Below are 27,627 nucleotides of genomic sequence, written 5' to 3'. Positions count from 1 at the left end.
TTAATGAGCATCTCATAATTAGAAGTGCCATTTTATTACAGTAATAATTCAGTGCTACAGCTGCCTTAAACAATCATTATGTAATAATCTATTATGAATTTGTGCTATTATACTTTACACAATGACATGTACAATACCTGTATAACAAGAAATAAAATAATGACTTAAATTTATAAGATAGGCATAATTATAGTAGTACTATAATGCTAAATTAAGGACATTTTCAACAAAGAATTAATGATCGTACATTTGGTAATGTTTTCTTAATATCTTCATCAATGTTCTGAAGATCACATATTGGGTTTGAACTTACATTAAGCTCTGTCAGAGTTGGCAGCCCTTCTAAGAATTTAATTTGATCTAAATTTTCTATTTTGTTGTTTGCCAGAGACAGTGTTTCAAGGGAAGTCAAACTAGCTAATGGGGCAAGGTTCTGGATCTGATTATTATCCAAATTCAACATTCTACAAGCAACAAGATTTTCTAAAGAAGAAATAGAAGTAAGATTATTACAACTTAGATCAACATTTGCAGTGCTGGCAAGGAGATGGCTCAAAGTAATCCTAGTAAGATGATAATCTGAAAGCTGGAACTTACTACCACTTTCGGCAATAATCCTATGTTGTTTCAGAGCTGTCTCCATGGCCAATTTGCTTTCTGAAAAAGATAATGAAAGATCAGCAATAAATTCAATATTTTTTAAATCACAAAATTTAAAAAAACGAAGCGATGTTAATGCGAGGCCTGGTCAGACCAGGCCATGGGGGCGTTGACTCCCGAAACCCTCTCCAAGTACAGCAGGGCCCCGCTTTACGGCGTTCTGCTAATACGGTCATTTCAAATTATGACCAAAACTCACTATACGGCTCCTCCCACCTGACTTTCTAATACGGTCACCGCGCCCCACCCTGTTTGTTTACATTCTTTGTGAGCTCAGTAAGCACTAAGTCTCTCCATTTTGTCTGGAAACTCCAAAATTTCAAATGTTTTTAAAAGTTATTTCATATTTTATATATACTCTGATAATTATACTTATGTATACCTGTACTTAAATAAACTTACATACTGTGTTGGCATGCAGGTACACATTAAAATCAGTAAGAGTGTCTTATGTCTCCAGACATCATATTAGTAATGATAATAATAATCATCGAGTCTCATTTAAATGTCGTATATTACGTTAAATACACATTTTCATTAATCCATCTATGATATTTTTTCAAAATTATATAATAAACACGATACATAACATAAAAGATGATAAATACACCCCACAATAGAATAAATAAACATAAATAGGAGGTTTTGTGGGTAAGGGGCTTGGACTTCCAGCAAGCATGCGTGAGCGTGTTAGATAGGAGTGAATGGAGACGAATGGTACTTGGGACCTGACGATCTGTTGGAGTGTGAGCAGGGTAATATTTAGTGAAGGGATTCAGGGAAACCGGTTATTTTCATATAGTCGGACTTGAGTCCTGGAAATGGGAAGTACAATGCCTGCACTTTAAAGGAGGGGTTTGGGATATTGGCAGTTTGGAGGGATATGTGTATCTTTATATGTGTATGCTTCTAGACTGTTGTATTCTGAGCACCTCTGCAAAAACAGTGATAATGTGCGAGTGTGGTGAAAGTGTTGAATGATGATGAAAGTATTTTCTTTTTGGGGATTTTCTTTCTTTTTTGGGTCACCCTGCCTCGGTGGGAGATGGCCGACTTGTTGAAAAAAAAAAAAAAAAAAAAATATGAGATGTGGTAGCAGACAACTTGCACAAGTGACGCCATATTAGAAAAGATAATAATAATCACCGAGTCTCATTAAATGTTGTATATTACGTTAATATACACATTTTCATTAATCCATCCATGATATTTTTTTCAAAATTATATAATAAGCACGATACATAACATAAAAAGATGATAAATACACCCTACAGTAGAATAAATAAACAAATATGAGATGTGGTAGCCAGATAACTTGTACTAGTGATGCCAAGAATAACATTTTCTCTAATCTAACATAAGAGAAAATGTGTTACTGGGGGTAACTGTAGAAAATTATTCCTTTCGTATGTATGTAAGTTTATTCGGGTATACACAAATACAGTTACATAGATTATCATACATAACATATGTGTAGAGAACCTAGGATAACCCGAAAAAGTCAGAGTGACTTATTTCCATTGCCTTCACTCAGAGCATCATTTCTTCTCAAAATGATGTTACATGAGAATGGGAGTGTTCTTCTTTATTTATTCTACCGTATCAATGTAGAGACAACCTGTACACAATGTAACTTGTACACAAACCAGACGTGTACACTTTGTTTACAAAACTTACCTTCGCCTGGTTTGTTTACGTAACTCTGCGCCTGTCCTCTCTCATGCACTCATTCTTTCTCTCTCTCATTTATTCGTTTTATCTCATTTACTTACTCCTGACCCTATATTAAGACTACAAATATTTTAAGGTAAGTAATGAGTGAACTGTATATACATTTTATCGCTCTGGGATGCTTAAATATCATAGAATTGTATGTGTGGGTGGGGTGGCCTGGTATGGTAGCCTGGCTGACTACCATACATACCACACTTGATTTCTTACAATAAATACTACTTGTCTCACCCTAGATTAAAACTATAAATATTTTAAGGTAAGTAATGAGTGCACTGTGTGTGTATTGTACTTTTTTATTGTTTTTTGATGCCTGGTTCTTTTGCTAACTTAATATATGTTAGTGTAAACTTGTTATCTAGTGTTTGTATGCATTTGTAAGTGGAAAAAAAGGGTGTTCCACTTTACGGCGGTTTCCGCTTTACGGCGGTAGCCTGGAACCTAACCAGCCGTATAAGTGGGGCCCTACTGTATATACTCCAAATATGAATTTAGATACCTGTTGCTTTCACACTGATGATGATTAAACTAGAGTAGCAATGTGTATAATGAGAAAACAGATCTTTATGTATGCACACAGAAATTAAACAGCAGCACACAGTAAATTTTTTTTTCCAACAAACCGGCCGTATTCCACCAAGGCAGGGTGGCCCAAAAAGAAAAACAAAAGTTTCTCTTTTTAAATTTAGTAATTTATACAGGAGAAGGGGTTACTAGGCCCTTGCTCCCAGCATTTTAGTCGCCTCTTACAACATGCATGGCTTACGGAGAAAGAATTCTGTTCCACTTCCCCATGGAGATAAGAGGAAATAAACAAGAACAAGAACTAGAAAGAAAATAGAAGAAAACCCAGAGGGGTGTGTATATATATGCTTGTACATGTATGTACAAGGTGAATGTATTCAGATATTTGGGAGTGGACGTGTCAGCGGATGGGTCTATGAAAGATGAGGTGAATCATAGAATTGATGAGGGGAAAAGGGTGAGTGGTGCACCTAGGAGTCTGTGGAGACAAAGAACTTTGTCCTTGGAGGCAAAGAGGGGAATGTATGAGAGTATAGTTTTACCAACGCTCTTATATGGGTGTGAAGCATGGGTGATGAATGTTGCAGTGAGGAAAGGTTGGAGGCAGTGGAGATGTCATGTCTGAGGGCAATGTGTGGTGTGAATATAATGCAGAGAATTCGTAGTTTGGAAGTTAGGAGGAGGTGCAGGATTACCAAAACTGTTGTCCAGAGGGCTGAGGAAGGGTTGTTGAGGTGGTTTGGACATGTAGAGAGAATGGAGCGAAACAGAGTGACTTCAAGAGTGTATCATTCTGTAGTGGAAGGAAGGCGGGGTAGGGGTCGGCCTAGGAAAGGTTGGAGGGAGGGGGTAAAGGAGGTTTTGTGTGCGAGGGGCTTGGACTTCCAGCAGGCATGCGTGAGCGTGTTTGATAGGAGTGAATGGAGACAAATGGTTTTTAATACTTGACGTGCTGTTGGAGTGTGAGCAAAGTAACATTTATGAAGGGGTTCAGGGAAACCGGCAGGCCGGACTTGAGTCCTGGAAATGGGAAGTACAGTGCCTGCACTCTGAAGGAGGAGTGTTAATGTTGCAGTTTAAAAACTATAGTGTAAAGCACCCTTCTGGCAAGACAGTGATGGAGTGAATGATGGTGAAAGTTTTTCTTTTTCGGGCCACCCTGCCTTGGTGTGATAATAAAAAAAAATAAAAAAATGTATGTGTAGTGTGACCTAAGTATAAGTAGAAGTAGCAAGACGTATCTGAAATCTTGCATGTTTATGAGACAGAAAAAAAGACACCAGCACTCCTACCATCCTGTAAAACAATTACAGGTTTCTGTTTTACACTCACTTGGCAGGACAGTAGTACCTCCCTGGGTGGTTGCTGTCTACCAACCTTCTACCTATATTGTAAACAGATACGTATATGCACTATAATGATTGAAGTCTGAAAAGAGGGGTAGAAGACTGAGAAATTAATATTTTAAAAATAGCTGAAAAGATTATTGAAAGCAAAATTTTATTAAAAGAAAAGAGGAAGAAATGCTGAGGATCCATTCTTAAACAATACTTAAACCATTAAATTACTTTTCATTAGTATTTCTCCAAAATATAGTACAATTCATGCCAAGCTACTAAAATCCTACTCGACAATCTCTACTTGACAGCTAGTCAAGAGGTTCAGAAAATCAAGTTGCTTAAAAAAAAAAAAAAATTAACATATTCAATTCAAGTTTATTCTCTATAAGGGTTACAATGTGGGGTTTACAGGTTTTGGGTATTGTGTGGTTTACATGTTATAAAATACTAATTACAGAGGGGGGTCACTAGAACACCTAGCATGGCTAGGCATTTCGGGCAGACTTAGATTAATTCTTAACATTAAATCCTTACAGATTATGGTAGTAAGGCTAAGTGACTACATCATAATTTGTGAGTTTAGCAATGTGAATGCTTTTGTTTTGGCACAATACAAAGTGTTTATATTGGAGTATCATAGGCAAATTTATGACTAGTTAGGATTTATTATTTTAAGATTAAGATTAGTATTTCTGGGTTTATAGTCAGTGGGTGAGCGAGTGTAATTGTGAACCACCAGGTGGTTATCATGTAGTTAGTTATCGGGGTGTATCAGGGAGATAAGATGTTTTCTAACTGTAGTTTTGAAAGTGATGAATGTGTCTGCAGTTCTAGAGTTTTCAGGTAGGGTGTTCCAGATTTTAGGTCCTTTGAAATACATTGAATTTTTGTAAAGGTTTAGTCGAACACGGGGAATGTCAGAGATGTTTGTGTCTGGTGTTATGCCTGTAGATCCCGTCACAACTATCAAGAAAGCGTTTTAGGTCAAGGTTAATATTGGAATTTAAGGTCCTGTAGATATAGACTGCACAGTAGTAAGTGTGGATGTTCTGAACAGGGAGTAAGTTTAGACCTATGAAGAGTGGGGGGGAGGTGTTGCCAGGGATGGGATTTAGTGATTATTCTTACTGCGGCTTTTTGTTGGGTTATTATTGGCTTTAGGTGTGTTGCTGCAGTTGAACCCCAAGCACAGATAGCATAGGTGAGGTATGGATATATAAGTGAATGGTATAGTGTGAGAGGGGCAGTTTGCGGCACGTAGTATCGTATGTTGGAGAGGATCCCCACCGTTTTGGATACTTTTTTTGTTGTGTTGGATATGGGTGCTGAAATTTAGGTTGTTGTCGAGGTATAGGCCAAGGAATTTGCCCTCATTATGTCTGGCAATTAGAGTGTTGTCGATCTTAATGTTAAGTTGCGCAACACCTGCTCTGCTACCAAACATAATACTATAGTAGGTTTTGCCAGTGTTAAGTGTAAGTTTATTGGCTGTCATCCAAGTCGATATTTTGAGCAGCTCCTCGTTAACCCTTTCAGGGTCCGTCCCGTAGATCTACGGCTTCACGTTGAGTGTCCAAACCATAGATCTACACCAAAATTCTAGCGCCGTCAAATTTAGCGCGAAAATGCTCATAGGCCTACATGTGAGAGAACGGGTCTGCGTGGTGGGTGTGCGCCATAAACAAAAAATCTAGGCACCCGCATAGCATTGTGGGAACGCCGGCTCAGTTACCCTTGTTCACCATGCCTCGTCGCAAGTCAGCTCTCACTCCCCGGAAAATTGGGACTCTCCTCTTCCTATCTGATAGTTCTGACACTGATGGAAGTGGAAATGAAGACGAATTCTACGGCTTTGATTAGTTAGTGACCGAAAAGAATGACCAGGATATCGATAATAGTGCAGAAAACCCTGACGATCCTCAACCTTCTACCTCTGGTGTGGGCACTCGTGACTCACGGTCGGTTGTTCCTCATTGCAAGAGAAAACTAATATTTTCGCGTGGCCAGGCCTCTGACTTCAGTAATGATGATGATAGTGACGTGGACTGTGATTTTATTGTGCTCGACGATCATTCGAGTAGTGATAGTGAGGAATCATATTCACCAGTGAAGCGTCAGTATGTTCACCGCCGCATGAGCTCGGGTAGTGTACCCTATGCTGCGCCCAGGGGACGGAGTACATCTTGGAGTACATCCCGTGGCCCAACACCAGTTTTAGGTAGTGATAGTGAGGATGATGTGGCTACACTTGGCATGGATAGACCACAGGCATCAGTGGATGGTGTTAGTGGTGATGGTAGTGGCACCGCCATGCGTGACTCACCAGGCTACGCTGGGACCCACGCTGCTGACTCGTCAGTTCAAGGACAAAGCGGAGCGCCAGCCACCAGCCCACCACAACCACAACCACCCGCACAACCAGCCTATGATGTCCAGTATCCACCAGCAAACCGTATGTGGGATTGGCAGCAAAATCCCAATTTTGTTCCCAGGCCTCACCACTTTGATGACTCTCAAAGTGGAATTCTACCTACTTGTCCCCTTGGAACCACGGCCAATGAACTGGAATTCTTTGAATTATTCTTTGACCAGCCATTGATGGAAATTATTGTCAGGGAAAGTAATAAGTATTTTGAGTACACCATGGCAAATACGATCTTATCACCACAGTCAAGACTACACAGGTGGAAAGAGACGACTGTTGCAGAAATGTATTTGCTTTTTGCAACAATAATGCTTATGCCTCACGTCTATAAGCATAATATAAAAGCATACTGGTCCACAGATCGGCTAATTTCTACCCCAGTCTTCAGTGAAATCATACCAGTGAACAGGTTTATCTTACTCTTACGTATGTTGCACTTCTCTGACAAAACCAGGCCTGACAGAAGTGACAGGTTATACAAGATTAGAAATGTTTTCATGTATCTCAAACAAAAGTTCAGCATATACTTTTATCCATTCAAAAATCTTGTAATTGACGAGTCTTTGATTTTGTTCAAAGGTAGACTGTCATTCAAGCAGTATATACCGAGCAAGAGGAAATGCTTTGGTATAAAACTGTTTGTACTCTGTGATTGTGACAGTGGCCTGGTGTTGGATATTGTTGTATACACGGGTAGTAAAACATTGAAAGATACCAAGATGTTATTGGGTATCTCAGGTGACGTAGTAAGAAACATGATGGCACCTTATCTTGGTAAGGGGCATACATTATATACCGATAACTGGTACACAAGCCCATTACTCAGTGATTTCATGCGAGTGAACAAGACGTGTGTGGCACAGTGCGTTCTAATCGTAAACATATGCCCAGGCTCAACGCAGGTGCTCGTGGTGATGACGTGCAGGTGTTTACTGCCAATGACATCATGACATTACGGTGGCATGACAAACGAGATGTCACATTGTTGACAACCATTCACCGTAATGAAATGCAAGACAGTGGCAAAGTTGATCGAGTGACTAATGAACGTATTCGAAAACCAGTGACAGTGATTGATTATACACAAAACATGCACTTGGTTGACAAATGTGACATGCAGATTGGTTTTGTTGACTGTGTTCGTAAGAGTTACAAGTGGTACATGAAACTTTTCTTCCATCTCATGGACATTTCAATGCTCAATGCATATAATATGTACCAAATAAAGACTGGCAACAGACCACCGTATGGTGAATTTTGTTTGTCTGTTGTCAGACAACTCATAATGAAGTACCAGGTAACAACACCTGCTATACAACACGGTCCTCGAATTCCTCAGGATATACCCAAGCGTTTGAGGAGGGAAGGTGATCATTTCATAATACAACTTCCTTCAACTCTGAAGAAATTTGCTCAGAAGAGATGCATCGTCTGTGCACAAACAAAACGACGGCAACAAAGACGCAAAGACACTCAGTTTATGTGTGAGGAATGTAAGGTGCCTCTGTGCATGGTGCCTTGTTTCAAGGAGTTCCACAAGCTCCAGCAGTTCTAAAACCATGTCCAGTGATTGTAAATATGTAAATATATGATAGAACATTAGTATTATACAAGATTTGTGCATGTTTATTGTAATAAACAACAGTGGTAAACAATAATATGATAATAACTTTAGTGCGGTTATTGTGTTCAATAGTGAGTTTATATATATACATTATATACAGTATTGGTCTCTCAGGCCCCAAATGTTAGTAGGAATAGAAAAAAATTGGAAAAGAAAAGAAAAAACAATAAAAACCGCAAAATAATGTAATGAGCGTATGTGGAATTCGTCGATGTTTCCGCCACCACATCATTTTTGACAAACTTCTTGGCACTGTATCTCGGTAAGTACTGATCAGAATTTTTTTTTTGTCTTATTACCTTCACAAAAATATGCTCTTTAATTCTGTAAGAAAAAAATTTTTTTTTTTTTTTTTTTTTTTTTTAAATTTATTGGACACTGGAGCACCACTTCAGATTTTGGCCTTGGACCCTGAAGGGGTTAAAACTGTAGATATCCCCATCCCTCCTTCAGAGTGCAGGCACTGTGCTTTTCCACCTCCAGGACTCAAGTTTGGCTAACTGGTGTCCCTGAATCACTTCATAAATATTACCTTGGAGACAATTTGACAGCCAGTGGCTTCTTCAGTCCAGTGCAGAGAACAATGGAACATGAGGAGGTCAACTCCAGGCTGAGGGACTGATTACCTCAAACTACTCATCTTCCACCATTTGCTGCACTGGATTGAAGCCACTGGTTGGCAAAATGTTTCTGGAATAAAGATACCTAAATGTTGCACAAATGTTTCATTTATCAATGGTTCAAGAACTGTATAAACCATAGGAATTTAGTACTTCCCCCATCAATATAAAAGTGTATGATCTAAGATCCCGATTAAAGTAGAGACCATATATTTGCAAGAGCTTTCCAAGTACAGTACCTGCTAAATTCATTCCAAGAGCATGGAAGGTGTTATTCCTGCTCTTAAAGGACACAAGCAAATTTGTATAAAAGTCACAAAGTTACTGTAAACTAATGAAAAAAAAAGTACTAATCTTGACCACTTACTCATATCCAAATAATATGTACTGCGAAGAGGGTCGAGCTCCTCCAGCTGAGAGAGGTAACTGTGGATCTTCTTTTGGTGTGTGTGGGAGTCTAAAGCCCACATGACATCAACCAAGGTCAGCAGGACCCCTAAAAACAAGCGATGGATTAAAAGAAATGCTAACCCAATTATTTTTTATTAATGTACAGGAAATAAAGTGTAGAATACAATCATTTGCTCCTTACACATTCAATTCTGGGTAACTGATTGTTCAGATTAACATCCCTACTTTAACTGCTCCTGTTCCACTGGTTTATTTTCAACTTACATCAGTTTAAACGCTGGTGAAGTGCTAAATTAAGAAACGAAATGAGGGCCATGTTAGTGCTACCCATCACAGTAGTCAACCAGTTTTGGTTACCAGCACTAATCAGTTTATTCCATATTTACATCTAATTCCAACTCAATGCTGAGTCAGGTATGTCTGAGCAAGACTGTGTATTCTACATGGTGTGAATGACAAGGAACAAAATACTGAATGGTCAAGGATGACAGAGGGTAACCAACACCACATCACTGCTGTATTTATATCCCTGTCATTTATTTACCAAAAATAGGATAATAATGATAGAATTGTGAGGATAGTCCTGAATACACTTCTAAGTGAGACCAAGAGAATACTTACCTGGACAACACATCATAAGGCACCTGAAGCTATGGGTGCATGTTACCACATTTTTAACATAATACAGTCAACTGATTGCCAGAAAATTATTTTAGTTAAAAGGTTAGGTCAGAGCCAAATTTTGAAAAATCAAAACATACAATACTCACATTTGTTACCAGGATCTAATTCATCCAAAGTAACACAATTTTCCTTTACTTCTTCAAGCGTTGATCGAGTTGTATCAGACAGCTCTTCCCCGCAAACATCTAATGCTGTAACCCATTCTATGGCCTGGGTTGACCCAACATCTACAGATAATGTCTTCTTCATTGAGGAATTGATGTTTATTTGGACAGCATGTGCCTCATCTGAAGAAAGCTGCAATTTTGCCACCTGATGTATAAAAAACAAATATTTATTTTTTTTATTATCACACTGGCCGATTCCCACCAAGGCAGGGTGGCCCGAAAAAGAAAAACTTTCACCATCATTCACTCCATCACTGTCTTGCCAGAAGGGTGCTTTACACTACAGTTTTTAAACTGCAACATTAACACCCCTCCTTCAGAGTGCAGGCACTGTACTTCCCATCTCCAGGACTCGAGTCCGGCCTGCCGGTTTCCCTGAACCCCTTCATAAATGTTACTTTGCTCACACTCCAACAGCACGTCAAGTATTAAAAACCATTTGTCTCCATTCAATCCTGTCAAACACGCTCACGCATGCCTGCTGGAAGTCCAAGCCCCTCGCACACAAACCCTCCTTTACCTCCTCCCTCCAACCTTTCCTAGGCCGACCCCTACCCCGCCTTCCTTCCACTACAGACTGATACACTCTTGAAGTCATTCTGCTCTGCTCCATTCTCTCTACATATTTTTTTTTTTTTCCAACAAGTCGGCTGTCTCCCACCGAGGCAGGGTGACTCAAAAAAGAAAGAAAATCCCCAAAAAGAAAATACTTTCATCATTCAACACTTTCACCACACTCCCACATTATCACTGCTTTTGCAGAGGTGCTCAGGATACAACAGCTTAGAAGCATATACGTATAAAGATACACAACATATCCCTCCAAACTGCCAATATCCCAAACCCCTCCTTTGAAGTGCAGGCATTGTACTTCCCATTTCCAGGACTCAAGTCCGACTATATGAACATAACCGGTTTCCCTGAATCCCTTCACTATATATTACCCTGCTCACACTCCAACAGATCGTCAGGTTCCAAGTATCATTCGCCTCCATTCACTCCTATCTAACACGCTCATGCACGCTTGCTGGAAATCCAAGCCCCTAGCCCACAAAACCTCCTTTACCCCCCCTTTCCAACCCTTTCGAGGACGACCCCTACCCCTCCTTCCTTCCCCTATAGATTTATATGCTTTCCATGTCATTCTACTTTGATCCATTCTCTCTAAATGACCAAACCACCTCAACAACCCCTCTTCTGCCCTCTGACTAATGCTTTTATTAACTCCACACCTTCTCCTAATTTCCACACTCCGAATTTTCTGCATAATATTTACACCACGCATTGCCCTTAGACAGGACATCTCCACTGCCTCCAACCGTCTCCTTGCTGCTGCATTTACCACCCAAGCTTCACACCCATATAAGAGTGTTGGTACTACTATACTTTCATACATTCCCTTCTTTGCCTCCATAGATAACGTTTTTTGACTCCACATATACCTCAACGCACCACTCACCTTTTTTCCCTCATCAATTCTATGATTAACCTCATCCTTCATAAATCCATCCGCCGACACGTCAACTCCCAAGTATCTGAAAACATTCACTTCTTCCATACTCCTCCTCCCCAATTTGATATCCAATTTTTCTTTATCTAAATCATTTGATACCCTCATCACCTTACTCTTTTCTATGTTCACTTTCAACTTTCTACCTTTACACACATTCTCAAACTCATCCACTAACACTTATGCAGCATAAGTGTCTCAATCTTCAACTTGTCGGTTTTTCAAACCATTCATCACAACTGTCAGACACTGCAGCATCATGGGATCTTGTTACAAAGAATTCTTCAACACTTGTTCAACCTTTGGACGAAGACCTACTTCGACTAGTGGATGGTACCACTATGACCCCGCCTCCACCTGCTTCACGTCACCTCACTACAGTATATAAGCCACGTCTACGGCCCTATGCTGTACATTCTACAAGATTGATGGACTGAACACATCGACTCCAGGTTGAGGGACTGATTACCTCATTCTCCTCCTCTCCTTACGCCTTCCTCTTTGTATTGGACTGATGAAGCCACTGTGTGGCGAAACGTTTCCTGAATAAAGATTCCCATATGCTGCATAAGTGTCTCAATCTTCAACTTGTCGGTTTTTCAAACCATTCATCACCACAGTTTAGACGTCCTTCCAAACTACCAATATCCTAAACCCCTCCTTTACAGTGCAGGCATTGTACTTCCCATTTCAATCTTCATGATGTACTAAATATGTACAACAATGTATGTAGAAAAAGACTAATTTATTCATGAATTTATTAAATGTACAAAAGGCACCATAATGTACACACCAAACCTATGTAGTATCCATATTTCCATATCCAATTTGCATATGGAAAGCCATTCAGTACTTGTTTTTTCCCAGCTCTCTCTTTTGTATAAAAAACATGCATCAAATTGTTCATTTTAATCATGTTCATGAATCTTTATGGAAAATTACAATATTTTATTTTTTTAACACGCTGGCCGTCTCCCACAGAGGCAGGGTATCCTGAAAAAGAAACACTTTCACCATCATTCACACTATCACTGTCTTGCCAGAGGCATGCAGATATGAATTTAGATGTCCCTCCAAATAGTAAATATCCCAAATCCCTCCTTTAGAGTGCAGGCACTGTACTTCCCACCTCCAGGACTCAAGTCTGGCTAACCTGAATCCCTTCACAAAATTACAATATATAAGATGCAAATATATTTCTTAATCATGGATAAAATATAGAACTCTACTACTGTGAATAATCAGCTGGTATGGAGAGTGAAACTAAATGTTTCACTCTCCATACCAAGAACCTCTTCAGCAATGTTTAGACCCCTGTCATGTACAAGAGGCACTAATGATAGGCGAGTACTATGTGCTATAATGTGAACTCTTATCAAACCTGCTATATCAAGCTCCAGACTAGCAATTCTTTCCCCACTCACATGCAAGTTATCAACCTGTAAGAAGTGAGATACAGAAGTAAATATTTAGTTATTAACTCACACAAAAGTACTGTTATGTTATTCTAACTTACCCAAACATAAGAGTATTTCTCATTATTTGGTGTATACCACAACAAAGGTTCATCAGAGTCTGAACCATCCACACGAACAAGAGCCACTTCTGTCTCCAGCACAGGCTGAGAGAACACACAAATGAGTAGGCCAGCATTCTCTTTATTACGAACATATCCAACCTGCAGCATCCTGTAACATACAATAAATTATGTTTTCTTATTTTTTCAGCTCTTCTACTTTTTAAGGTCGCATGGTATGTAAATACATCAAAATTACCAGGACTAAATCCTGTGTTCTGGTAAATTAATAAGACAAATAAATGATATAAAATAATGAATTTAATAATACAAAGGCATACCTCACTAATACATATATTTTTTTTTTTCAACAAGTTGGCCGTCTCCCACCGAGGCAGGGTGACCCAAAAAAGAAAGAAAATCCCCAAAAAGAAAATACTTTCATCATCATTCAACACTTTCACCACACTCGCACATTATCACTGTTTTTGCAGAGGTGCTCAGGATACAACAGTCTAGAAGCATACAGATATAAAGATACACAACATATCCCTCCAAACTGCCAATATCCCAAACCCCTCCTTTAAAGTGCAGGCATTGTACTTCCCATTTCCAGGACTCAAGCCCGACTATATGAAAATAACCGGTTTCCCTGAATCCCTTCACTAAATATTACCCTGCTCACACTCCAACAGATCGTCAGGTCCCAAGTACCATTCGTCTCCATTCACATATTCATATTTATTATTTTCAGCAATTCAGCTGAATCGAGCGAGTTGAAGGCTCAGATGATAAAGCTCCACAATCCCCTTCAGCCTTCCTTTAATAATTACTTTTTCTAAAATGTTCACTCACTCAATAAATTATAGTGTAAACATGATTTTAGGCTTTTATATGCACTGGCAAGTGAAAAAAAAAAAGCTGTGATTCACTTTATGGCAGTGGTGGTCTGGAACCTACCCCACTGTATTAGCAAGGTATGCCTGTATTATCATTAAAAAGTTACCTTGGAGTTTTTTCTTGTCTGTTGACCAGCCATCTCAAGAAAAACCAAGGACTCTGGTCTGAAGGATCAGTGAACACAGCTTCAACTACCGTTTTCAGTTCCTAAGAGAAAAGAACCAAGCTAATGTGGAGAAATAATAAATTATAACTGATGCTTATTAAATCAACCCAAAATTAACACTGCTGACAAACTGATTTCATGAAACAAAGGATACAACACGAATATTTACAGGTAAACCGAAGCTTCTGTACAGTCAGTAAGTTATCATAAAACTCAGGATAAGCAAATAAACCTTAAATTCTGCACCAAAAGACATTGTACAAATAGTACTGCACCGAATTCTGATCATACTTCTTAAACTTTCAACTTAAGAAGATTTTAAACAAAAAAAATATTTTTCCTTACAGTTATATAAGAGTTTGTCTTTCTGAACTGAATAAGACTAAAATGAGTAAAATCTGATAAAAACTTGCAGTTTTATGGTGTGTTGAATTTGGTGAAAAAATAGATCACTAATCGGCAACAGCAGTGAGTACTAGTACGTCAGACACAGTTAAAGGGTTAAAACTCTGCAAACACTAATCATTACACTTTCCTACTACAGTAACTATTATTTCCAAAGATAAATCTGAACAAAAAATTTAGAAAGCAATGTTTTTGTAAGATAAATAACATTAAGATAATTAATAACAAAAAAATTACGTATACTACAGTATTTGCTAACTCTCAAAATTTACAAATATTTTCTCAATCCTTAGTCAAAAATGTTACCTTGATCAATGCATGTTCTGATATTGGATGAGGAGTGTTCGGAGGAGGAGGATAAACTTCTGGCAGCAGCTTGGAGCGGTAATGCCAGGCAGAATAGTTGCTCAAGTTGTGCTCTATCAAGTGCTGGGAAACCTTCAGCTCATCTTCTGGTTGTTGATCACTTCCTGCCACCACAAATCTACGATAATCCCAGCAGTGAACTGAAATATATGTAGTGGTTATGATTTAGTGGTTATGATGTGAAAAGCTAAACCTGTATGGGTCATTCAGTGCAAGGGATGGCAGAGACTATTTTTTTCCCTTCTACAACCATGACACAAATGTACTATCGACCAATCTGCCTACTTCTTGACTACCCTCCAAATGCAAAAGAGAATGAGCGAGTCAAAATAATAGAAATATTTCCTTTACACTGATATCAATGAGTATGTGCTCTATGTAGCCACTCAATGGTGGGAGGGGTTATGGTTTATGATAATAATGTTGGCATGGAATTAAAAATAAATGAAGAAGACTGATAGATATGGTATATTGTTCATTGAAGATAACTAACAAAATAATAAAAAAAATAAAATGGCAAGGAAATTAGGGAAACTATCTCAAAATACATAAAATATTTAAGTAGGTAGTAGTGTAGGTAGTAGGTTGGTAGACAGCAACCACCCAGGGAGGTACTACCGTCCTGCTAAGCGAGTGTAAAACGAAAGCCTGTAATTGTTTTACATGATGGTAGGATTGCTGGTGTCTTTTGTCTGTCTCATAAATATGCAAGGCTACAGGTATGTCTTGCTACTTCTACTTACACTTAGGTCACACTAAACATACATGTACACGTTTATTTATACACATTCATCTGAGTTTTCTTCGATTTTATCTTAGTTCTTGTTCTTAGTACTCTTCCTTTTATATCCATGGGGAAGTGGAATAAGAATCTTTCCTCCATAAGCCATGCGTGTTGTAAGAGTCAACTAAAATGCCGGGAACAATGGGCTAGCAACCCCTTTTCCTTTAATAATTACTAAAAAGAATAAGAAGAAGAAAACTGTCAACGTCGGAAGTCTGAATGTGCGTGGATGTTGTGCGAATGATAAGAAAGTGATGATTGTGGATGTTATGAATGAGAAGCAGCTGGATGTCCTGGCTTTAAGTGAAACAAAGCTGAAGGGGGTGGGAGAGTTTCAGTGGAGAACAATAAATGGGATTAGGTCAGGGGTTTCTAATAGAGTTAGAGCTAAAGGAGTAGCAGTAATGTTGAAGGATAAGCTATGGCAGGAAAAGAGGGACTATAAATGTATTAATTCAAGGATTATGTGGAGTAAAATAGAAGTTGGATGTGAAAAGTGGGTTATAGTAAACGTATATGCACCTGGGGAAGAGAGAAGTATAGAGGAGAGAGAGAGAGAGATTTTGGGAAATGTTGAGTGAATACGTGGTTTTGAACCAAGTGTGAGAGTACTTGTGGTTGGGGATTTTAATGCTAAAGTGGATAAAAATGTTGTGGAGGGAGTAGTAGGTAAATTTGGGGTGCCGGGGTAAATGAGCTATGTGTAGAAAGAGGTTTGGTAATAAGTAATACATATTTTATGAAGAGATAAATAAATATACAAGGTATGATGTAGCACGTAATGAAAATAGTTTGTTAGATTATGTATTGGTGGATAAAAGGTTGATGGGTAGGCTCCAGGATGTACACGTTTATAGAGGGGCAACTGATATATCGTTGTAGCTACAGCTAGAGTAAGAGGTAGATGGGATAAGAGGAAAATGGCAGCAACAAGTAAGAGGGAGGTGAAAGTGAATAAACTTAGGGAGGAGGAAGTTCAGGTGAAATATAAGCAACTATTGGCAGAAAGGTGGGCTGGTGCAGGTATGAGTAGTGGGGGGGGGGGGGTGTTGAAGAGGGTTGGAATGGTTTTAAAAATGTGGGGCAGAAGTTTGTGGTTATAGGAGGGTGAGTGCAGGAGGAAAGAGGAGTGATTGGTGGAATGATGAAATAAAGGGTGTGATAAAAGAGAAAAAGGTAGCTTATGAGAGGTATTTACAAAACAGAAGTGTTATAAGAAGAGTAGAGTATATGGAGAGTAAAAGAAAGGTGAAGAGAGTGGCGAGAGAGTGCAAAAGGAGAGCGGATGATAGAGTGCAAAAGGAGAGTGGATGATAGAGTGGGAGAGGTACTGTCAGGAAATTTTAATGAAAATAAGAAAAAAATTTTGGAGTGAGTTAAACAAGTTAAGAAAGCCTAGGGAACAAATGGATTTGTCAGTTAAAAACAGAGTAGGGGAGTTAGTAGATGGGGAGATAGAGGTTTTGGGTAGATGGCGAGAATATTTTGAGGAACTTTTAAATATCGACGAAGAAAGGGAGGCGGTAATTTCATGCACTGGCCAGGGAGGTATACCATCTTTTAGGAGTGAAGAAGAGCAGGATGTGAGTGTGGGGAGGGTGCATGAGGCATTACGTAGAATGAAAGGGGGTAAAGCACCTGGAACTGATGAGATCATGACAGAAATGTTAAAAGCAGGGGAGGACATAGTGGAGTGGTTGGTATTTTTGTTTAATAAATGTATAAAAAAGGGAAGGTACCTAGGGATTGGCGGAGAGCGTGTATAGTCCCTTTATATAAAGGGAAGGGGGACAAAAGAGATTGTAAAAATTATAGATTAATAAGTTTACTGAGTTCTAGGTAGTAGGTTGGTAGACAGCAACCGCCCAGGGAGGTACTACCGTCCTGCCAAGTGAGTGTAAAACGAAAGCCTGTAATTGTTTTACATGATGGTAGGATTGCTGGTGTCCTTTTTTTCTGTCTCATAAACATGCAAGATTTCAGGTACGTCTTGCTACTTCTACTTACACTTAGGACACACTACACATGCATGTACAAGCATATATATGTATATATACACATCCCTCTGGGTTTTTTCTATTTTCTTTCTAGTTCTTGTTGTTGTTTATTTACTCTTATCTCCATGGGGAAGTGGAACAGAATTCTTCCTCCGTAAGCCATGCGTGTTGTAAGCGGAGACTAAAATGCCAGGAGCAAGGGGCTAGTAACCCCTTCTCCTGTATAAATTACTAAATTTAAAAAGAGAAACTTTCGTTTTTCTTTTTGGGCCACCCTGCCTTGGTGGGATACGGCCGGTTTGTTGAAAAAAAAAAAAATATATATACACATCCCTCTGGGTTTTCTATTTTCTTTCTAGTTCTTGTTTATTTCCTCTTATCTCCATGGGGAAGTGGAACAGAATTCTTCCTCCGTAAGCCATGCCTGTTGTAAGAGACGACTAAAATGCCGGGAGCAAGGGGCTAGTAACCCCCTCTTCTGTATAAATTACTAAATTTAAAAAGAGAAACTTTTGTTTTCCTTTTTGGGCCACCCTGCCTCAGTGGGATACGGCCAGTTTGTTGAAAGAAGAAGTTTACTGAGTATACCAGGAAAAGTGTACAGTAGGGTTATAATTGAAAGAATTAGAGGTAAGACAGAATGTAAATTGCAGATGAGCAAGGAGGTTTTAGAGTGGGTAGGGGATGTGTCAATCAAGTGTTTACATTGAAGCATATATGTGAGCAGTATTTAGATAAAGATAGGGAAGTTTTTATTGCATTTATGGATTTAGAAAAGGCATATGATAGAGTGGATAGGGAAGCAATGTGGGAGATGTTGCAAGTATATGGAATAGGTGGTAAGTTACTAAATGCTGTAAAGAGTTTTTATGAGGATAGTGAGGCTCAAGTTAGGGTGCGTAGAAGAGAGGGAGACTACTTCCCGGTAAAAGTAGGTCTTAGACAGGGATGTGTAATGTCACCATGGTTGTTTAATTTTTTTTTTTTTTTTTCAACAAGTCGGCCGTCTCCCACCGAGGCAGGGTGACCCAAAAAAGAAAGAAAATCCCCAAAAAGAAAATACTTTCATCATCATTCAACACTTTCACCACACTCGCACATTATCACTGTTTTTGCAGAGTTGCTCAGAATACAACAGTCTAGAAGCATACACATATAAAGATACACAACATATCCCTCCAAACTGCCAATATCCCAAACCCCTCCTTTAAAGTGCAGGCATTGTACTTCCCATTTCTAGGACTCAAGTCCGACTATATGAAAATAACCGGTTTCCCTGAATCCCTTCACTAAATATTACCCTGCTCACACTCCAACAGATCGTCAGGTCCCAAGTACCATTCATCTCCATTCACTCCTATCTAACACGCTCACGCACGCTTGCTGGAAGTCCAAGCCCCTTGCCCACAAAACCTCCTTTACCCCCTCTCTCCAACCCTTTCGAGGATGACCCCTACTCCGCCTTCCTTCCCCTATAGATTTATATGCTTTCCATGTCATTCTACTTTGATCCATTCTCTCTAAATGACCAAACCACCTCAACAACCCCTCTTCTGCCCTCTGACTAATACTTTTATTAACTCCACACCTTCTCCTAATTTCCACACTCCGAATTTTCTGCATAATATTTACACCACACATTGCCCTTAAACAGGACATCTCCACTGCCTCCAACCGTCTCCTCGCTACTGCATTTACCACCCAAGCTTCACACCCATATAAGAGTGTTGGTACTACTATACTTTCATACATTCCCTTCTTTGCCTCCATAGATAACGTTTTTTGACTCCACATATACCTCAACGCACCACTCACCTTTTTTCCCTCATCAATTCTATGATTAACCTCATCCTTCATAAATCCATCCGCCGACACATCAACTCCCAAGTATCTGAAAACATTCACTTCTTCCATACTACTCCTCCCCAATTTGATATCCAATTTTTCTTTATCTAAATCATTTGACACCCTCATCACCTTACTCTTTTCTATGTTCACTTTCAACTTTCTACCTTTACACACATTCCCAAACTCATCCACTAACCTTTGCAATTTTCTTTAGAATCTCCCATAAGCACAGTATCATCAGCAAAAAGTAACTGTGTTAATTCCCATTTTGAATTTGATTCCCCAAAATTTAATCCCACCCCTCTCCCGAACACCCTAGCATTTACTTCCTTTACAACCCCATCTATAAATATATTAAACAACCATGGTGACATTACACATCCCTGTCTAAGACCTACTTTTACCGGGAAGTAGTCTCCCTCTCTTCTACACACCCTAACCTGAGCCTCACTATCCTCATAAAAACTCTTTACAGCATTTAATAACTTACCACCTATTCCATATACTTGCAACATCTGCCACATTGCTCCTCTATCCACTCTATCATATGCCTTTTCTAAATCCATAAATGCAATAAAAACTTCCCTACCTTTATCTAAATACTGTTCACATATATGCTTCAATGTAAACACTTGATCTACACATCCCCTACCCACTCTGAAACCTCCTTGCTCATCCGCAATCCTACATTCTGTCTTACCTCTAATTCTTTCAATTATAACCCTACCATACACTTTTCCTGGTATACTCAATAAGCTTATTCCTCTATAATTTTTACAGTCTCTCTTGTCCCCTTTCCCTTTATATAAAGGGACTATACATGCTCTCCGCCAATCCCTAGGTACCTTCCCCTCTTTCATACATTTATTAAACAAAAGTACCAACCACTCCAACACTATATCCCCCCCTGCTTTTAACATTTCTGTCATGATCCCATCAGTTCCAGCTGCTTTACCCCCTTTCATTTTACGTAATGCCTCACGTACCTCCCCCACACTTACATTCTGCTCTTCTTCACTCCTAAAAGATGGTATACCTCCCTGACCAGTGCATGAAATTACTACCTCTGTTTCTTCCTTAACATTTAAAAGTTCCTCAAAATATTCTCGCCATCTACCCAATACCTCCATCTCCCCATCTACTAACTCCCCTACTCTGTTTTTAACTGACAAATCCATATTTTCCCTAGGCTTTCTTAACTTGTTTAACTCACTCCAAAATTTTTTCTTATTTTCATTAAAATTTCTTGACAGTGCCTCTCCCACTCTATCATCTGCTCTCCTTTTGCACTCTCTCACCACTCTCTTTACCTTTCTTTTACTCTCCATATACTTTGCTCTTCTTATAACACTTCTGCTTTGTAAAAACCTCTCATAAGCTACCTTTTTCTCTTTTATCACACCCTTTACTTCATCATTCCACCAATCACTCCTCTTTCCTCCTGCCCCCACCCTCCTATAACCACAAACTTCTGCCCCACATTCTAATACTGCATTTTTAAAACTATTCCAACCCTCTTCAACCCCCCCACTACTCATCTTTGCACTAGCCCACCTTTCTGCCAATAGTCGCTTATATCTCACCCGAACTTCCTCCTCCCTTAGTTTATACACTTTCACCTCCCTCTTACTTGTTGTTGCCACCTTCCTCTTTTCCCATCTACCTCTTACTCTAACTGTAGCTACAACTAAATAATGATCCGATATATCAGTTGCCCCTCTATAAACATGTACATCCTGGAGCCTACCCATCAACCTTTTATCCACCAATACATAATCTAATAAACTACTTTCATTACGTGCTACATCATACCTTGTATATTTATTTATCCTCTTTTTCATAAAATATGTATTACTTATTACCAAATTTCTTTCTACACATAGCTCAATTAAAGGCTCCCCATTTACATTTACCCCTGGCACCCCAAATTTACCTACTACTCCCTCCATAACATTTTTACCCACTTTAGCATTGAAATCCCCAACCACCATTACTCTCACACTTGATTCAAAACTCCCCACGCATTCACTCAACATTTCCCAAAATCTCTCTCTCTCCTCTACACTTCTCTCTTCTCCAGGTGCATACACGCTTATTATAACCCACTTTTCACATCCAATCTTTATTTTACTCCACATAATCCTTGAATTTATACATTTGTAGTCCCTCTTTTCCTGCCATAGCTTATCCTTCAACATTATTGCTACTCCTTCTTTAGCTCTAACTCTATTTGAAACCCCTGACCTAATCCCATTTATTCCTCTCCACTGAAACTCTCCCACCCCCTTCAGCTTTGTTTCACTTAAAGCCAGGACATCCAGCTTCTTCTCATTCATAACATCCACAATCATCTCTTTCTTATCATCTGCACAACATCCACGCACATTCAGACTTCCCACTTTGACAATTTTCTTCTTCTTATTCTTTTTAGTAATCTTTACAGGAAAAGGGGTTACTAGCCCATTGTTCCCGGCATTTTAGTTGACTTTTACAACACGCATGGCTTATGGAGGAAAGATTCTTATTCCACTTCCCCATGGATATAAAAGGAAAATTAATAAGACCAAGAACTATTAAGATAAAAATCAAAGAAAACTCAGATGAGTGTGTATAAATAAATGTGTACATGTATGTATAGTGTGACCTAAGTGTAAGTAGAAGTAGCAAGACATGCCTGTAATCTTGCATATTTATGAGACAGACAAAAGACATCAGCAATCCTACCATCATGTAAAACAATCACAGGCTTTCGTTTTACACTCACTTGACAGGACGGTAGTACCTCCCTGGGTGGTTGCTGTTTACCAACCTACTAATATATTTAATATATTTAATATATTTAATATATATTTAATATATTTAATATATTTAATATATTTAATATATTTAATATATTTATAAATCGGGTTGTAAGAGAAGTAAATGCTAGGGTGTTCGGGAGAGGGGTGAGATTAAATTATGTTGAATTAAATACAAAATGGGAAGTGACAGTTACTTTTTGCTGATGATACTGTGCTTATGGGAGATTCTAAAGAAAAATTGCAAAGGTTAGTGGATGAATAGTGTGTGTGTAAAGGTAGAAAGTTGAAAGTGAACATAGAAAAGAGTAAGGTGATGAGAGTATCAAGTGATTTAGATAAAGAAAAATTGGATATCAAATTGGAGAAGAGGAGTATGGAAGAAGTGAATGTTTTCAGATATTTGGCAGTTGACGTGTCGGCGGATGGAGTTATGAAGGATGAGGTTAATCATAGAATTGATGAAGGAAAAAAGGTGAGTGGTGCATTGAGGTATATGTGGAGGCAAAAAATGTTATCTATGGAGGTAAAGAAGGGAATGTATGAAAGTATAGTAGTACCAATACTCTTATATGGGTGTGAAGCTTAGGTTGTAAATGCTGCAGCGAGGAGGCGGTTGGAGGCAGTGGAGATGTCCTGTCTAAGGGCAATGTGTGGTGTAAATATTATGCAGAAAATTCGGAGTGTGGAAATTAGGAGAAGGTGTGCAGTTAATAAAAGTATTAGCCAGAGGGCTGAAGAGGGTTTGTTGAGGTGGTTTGATCATTTAGAGAGAATGGATCGAAGTAGAATGACATGGAGTGTGTATAAATCTGAAAGGGAAGGAAGGTGGGGTAGAGGTCGTCCTCGAAAAGGTTGGAGGGAGGGGGTAAAGGAGGTGTTGTGGGCGAGGGGTTTGGATTTCAAGCAAGCAAGCGTGCGTGAGCGCATTAGATAGGAGTGAATGGAGAAATGGTATTTGGGACCTGACGAGCTGTTGGAGTGTGAGCAGGGTAATATTTAGTGAAGGGATTCAGGGAAACCGGTTATTTTATATAACCGGACCTGAGTCCTGGAAATGGGAAGTACAATGCCTGCACTCTAAAGGAGGGGGTTTGGGATATTGGCAGTTCAGAGGGATATATTGTGTATTTTTTATACGTATGTACTTCTAAACTGTTGTATTCTGGGCACCTCTGCAAAAACAGTGATTATGTGTGAGTGAGGTGAAAGTGTTGAATGATGAAAGTATTTTCTTGAGAAAAAAAAAAAAACATTTAAGATTAGCAAAAGGTAGAATACAAATTGATATTCATGATTCTGGGGGGTCAGAAGATAAGTGCAGGAAACACTAGGGTACAAAATAGAACAGATATTCTGGACACTGTAGGCATGAAAGTGAACGAATCAGTAACTATTCCCTGACAATTTATCTCAAACAAAAATACTGATGGATGGTTTTATATACCTTATGCCAACCTGTACAAATTGAATGAACATATTCAGTTTTATAAAGTTAGTTCATATGATCCAATCCATTTAGTTAGTATTTGAATGAATGAATATACTGTATATCAAAATTATTTAAGGATTTCAGTACACACTAGGCATTAATTAAGTTTATATAGTACAGAGAAATTAGCAAGTTGTAGATCAAATTTTATGCACGTAAAGTACTCCTTTGAATGCAAGTACGCTGACAACTAGCTACAGCAAGCCTCTACTGAACTCATTAATGCCTACATGATTAATATCAAATTCACCATAATTAATGCTTACAATTTCTTTCATCTACTTTCAAGTACTTGTCACAAAGTGCTAGTTCAGCTGTCCAAGGTGGCGAGGAGAAGTTTTCCATTACCCAGCAGCGGTGGTGCCATGCTCCATAACTTTTGTGATTCTTCATTAGACAATTTTCTACCATTGTCATTTCCCCAGTAAGACTTTTCTCCCATGACTCTTGATCTTCTCTGAAAGCAGTATCATCAGTTAATCATAATGTTATGATCTCATAATATTTATTAATAACATAGTGAAGCAAAAATCTTTCCAGAAGCAAAGTACTTGATGAGCAAAGCTTATTGCTCATAACATAAGCAGTAACCAACAATACCAAGTACAGCATTTAGTCCAGAATTCTACAAGGTTTGGTCAGAGGAAATACAGGCAGTGTATACAGTGAAACAGTGAATGTAGTACAGATACTTAAAACATTTATGTAAAAGATCCCTTCCTACAATGGTCATCTCCCACTGAGGCAGGATGACCCAAAAAGAAGGTTCTTTTTACATTTGGTAATAAAATGAGTATATATCCAATATAAAAAGAAGAGTGTTAATATCTGAATACAGTATCTGATGAACATCAAAATGGTATACAATACCGACAGGTTGGTAGGTAAGACACACAGGCAACAGTTAAGCAACGACTTCAAGGGTGATGGACTGATTACATCGTCTTCACATCTCTACTGTTCCTGTCTACTTTCTGTATTTGACCGAAGAAGCCTACTGTGTAGGCGAAACGTTTCGGAATAAAGTTGCCTAACTGTTGCCTATGTGTCTTACCTACCCACAGTATCTGATACACCACTAACCCCTTCATGGCTAAGAGAATCTCTCGCCGAAAGTTCCAAAGTGTGCTAACATCTGGGTTTACTATTAAAAGCTGTGCAGTTATCTTCAGTCCTTCTTCATCGTGAATTCCTGATGTTCTCTGAAATACAGTAAATAATTATCACAATCAGATGTTTCTAACTAGTAAAAGTATTTTAAATCTATCACTCCAAGAATAATAGCTTGGTAAACACATTCAAGCAATAGCATCAAGAGTAGGTATTCAGAGTTCACAATGAAAGGGAAAAAAAGTTAGCAATAATGCAAAATATACAGAACTCGCTCTTCTTTCAACTCTTAGATTGCACTTTACCTTTGCAAAAGCCTTTGTGAGTCCTGCAAGATATAACTTCCTTTTTTCTGCCCTCTCTTTCTGCTTCTCTGCTGCTTGCTCAGCTGTTGTCTTTATTTTCAAACGTCCATGCTGTGAGGAATATAATTTAAAGAAACTAGAATTAGTTCTACAAAGAAGTCAATTGACCTAAAAAAGACCTGAGAAGAAATGAACCTGTTAGGCTTTCTGGGTTCATACTTAACCTCCTGTGTTACCATAACTATTATTATTATTATTATTATTATTTGAAGTGCACTAACTCCTATGAATAATAAGAATAGTTAAATTTTTCTATAAATAGTCATAATTGGCTATAAGTACCCATCGGATGAAGAATTTTATCCAGATTATTAATTTGGATGGTTAGTAACCTAATCATTATCACTCATTATTTATTATCCTAATAATAAATATGTTGAACTCAATACCACAGTTATACATTCATTAATTATTCATCAAAGACACTAAGGATATCAGAAAGCCACTGGGTTAAATTCTGCACTTTCTTGGGTTATCCTGGGTGGCTGACCATCAGAAACAATAAAACAACTTTATTTCTCTGTGTAGTATACAGTGTAGTTTACATGTTAAAAATCCCAACAAATTTGATCTTAACCCCCAGTAACAAAAATTAAAATTTATTACTATATAATACACAGATAAAATACTCCCATTATGAAGTGTTTATTTACAACTCAATATACAATTTTAATCTTTTACAGTGGTTTTGCATAGTAAATTATATAAAGGGGAACCCACCATTTAATACAATTTTGATCTGGATTAATGCAGTACAAAAGTAATGTAATTTGCATGTAATCAAACAATGATAAGTACAAAAGAAAGAATAACAATCATATGAAGATAAGTCGGCTTTCATAACATTACTCATCAAAATTCCTAATGTTTGCAGTCCCTTCATAACTATGATAGATCACCGTTGTTAAGAGTGTAACAGTAACATCTTATAGGAGTAAATATGTTGAAAACTGTGAGAGAGATGGAAAAAGTTACCATTGTATAAGTTGTTGAGAGCAGCTGGGAGACACACCCGGCTGTTGTTGGTGTTCTTAAGGGACTCTAAAACTTGGCAATTATTGCGCGAATTATAATTCAAACATTGTTTCCTGGAATAATAAATAAGTTTATTTAGGCACAAGTACACACAAGTACAGTTATCATATATAGTGTAAATTACCTAGAATAATTCCCCCCAAAAGTCTAAGTGACTTATTCCCACTGGAGTCCACAATGGCAATAAGTCACTAACCTTATTTTAGTGGGAGTTATTATAGGCAATTTACACATATGTTACTAATAAGATATTAATAATAAGATATATGAAATATTAAAGTTTTATCCACATTTTGTATCGACTAGATAAATAATTTTCACAAACAGGATCGCAAGTTAGGTAAGGTCTGCCCGGTGAGGCTGGACAATATTACGATATATTCCCATGACACCTGCTGTCCATGTTTATTTATTTATTTATTTATTTATTTTAAATTTGAGCACACATACAGAGGTACAAAAAAATACAGATAAGAGCAGCATGCCAAAGCCACTTATACTATGCATAGCATTACGGGCTGGCTTAAAATTAACTTAAGATTAACTAAGCAATGATGAAGTCAGTGATAAAACATTAATGTAAACAGATTACTATAAAGCACAAGTGAGTATTACAAAGACAGGTCATATGAAGGATTCTGTTAGGTAGTGTATTTAAAAAATAATAAAGTTAGATTGGGTTTTAGGTTTAACATTTATGTGATATAATTGTGAGAAACATTTAAGATATACAATTTATAAGGTTCAGTTATTCAGTATTTATTTGGTTTTGGGTGAGTAAGTGATCTTTGAGTAGAGACTTGAATTTATAAACAGGTAGTGTTTCTTTTATATTTACAGGTAATGAATTCCAGATTTTAGGGCCTTTTATGTGCATTGAGTTTTTGCATAGTGTGAGATGAACACGAGGAACATCAAAGAGTGATCTGTGCCTTGTGTTATGGTCATGTGTTCTGTTGAGGTTGGCAAGGAGATGTTTGAGGGGAGGGTTAATATCAGAGTTAAGTGTTCTATGTATGTAATAGGTGCAGTAATAAGTATGGATGTTTTGTATGGTGAGTAGGTTTAGTGTATTGAATATTGGTGGAGTGTGCTGCCTGTAGTGAGAATTTGTTATCATTCTAACTGCAGCCTTTTGTTGGGTAATT

The 27,627-nt window shown here is 38.2% G+C and overlaps 1 protein-coding gene across 1 annotated transcript; it reads right to left on the bottom strand.

Annotated features, from left to right (window-relative positions):
* LOC128697788 (geranylgeranyl transferase type-2 subunit alpha) lies at positions 1 to 26,569 on the bottom strand. The gene is made up of 10 exons (XM_070099637.1): positions 26,420 to 26,569; positions 25,385 to 25,495; positions 25,053 to 25,171; positions 24,236 to 24,426; positions 14,991 to 15,190; positions 14,220 to 14,320; positions 13,214 to 13,385; positions 10,107 to 10,332; positions 9,293 to 9,421; positions 1 to 657 (listed from the first exon to the last, which is right to left on the bottom strand). Exons 1-10 carry the CDS (start codon positions 26,420 to 26,422, stop codon positions 224 to 226), a joined length of 1,686 nt encoding a protein of 561 aa, XP_069955738.1. The 5' UTR covers positions 26,423 to 26,569; the 3' UTR covers positions 1 to 223.
* Between the last annotated feature and the right edge of the window lie 1,058 nt (positions 26,570 to 27,627).

Source organism: Cherax quadricarinatus, chromosome 68 (genome assembly GCF_038502225.1).
Source record: "Cherax quadricarinatus isolate ZL_2023a chromosome 68, ASM3850222v1, whole genome shotgun sequence".
Classification (NCBI taxonomy): domain Eukaryota; kingdom Metazoa; phylum Arthropoda; class Malacostraca; order Decapoda; family Parastacidae; genus Cherax; species Cherax quadricarinatus.
Note: the sequence above shows the minus strand (reverse complement) of the source record. Positions and strands in the feature narration are given on the sequence as shown.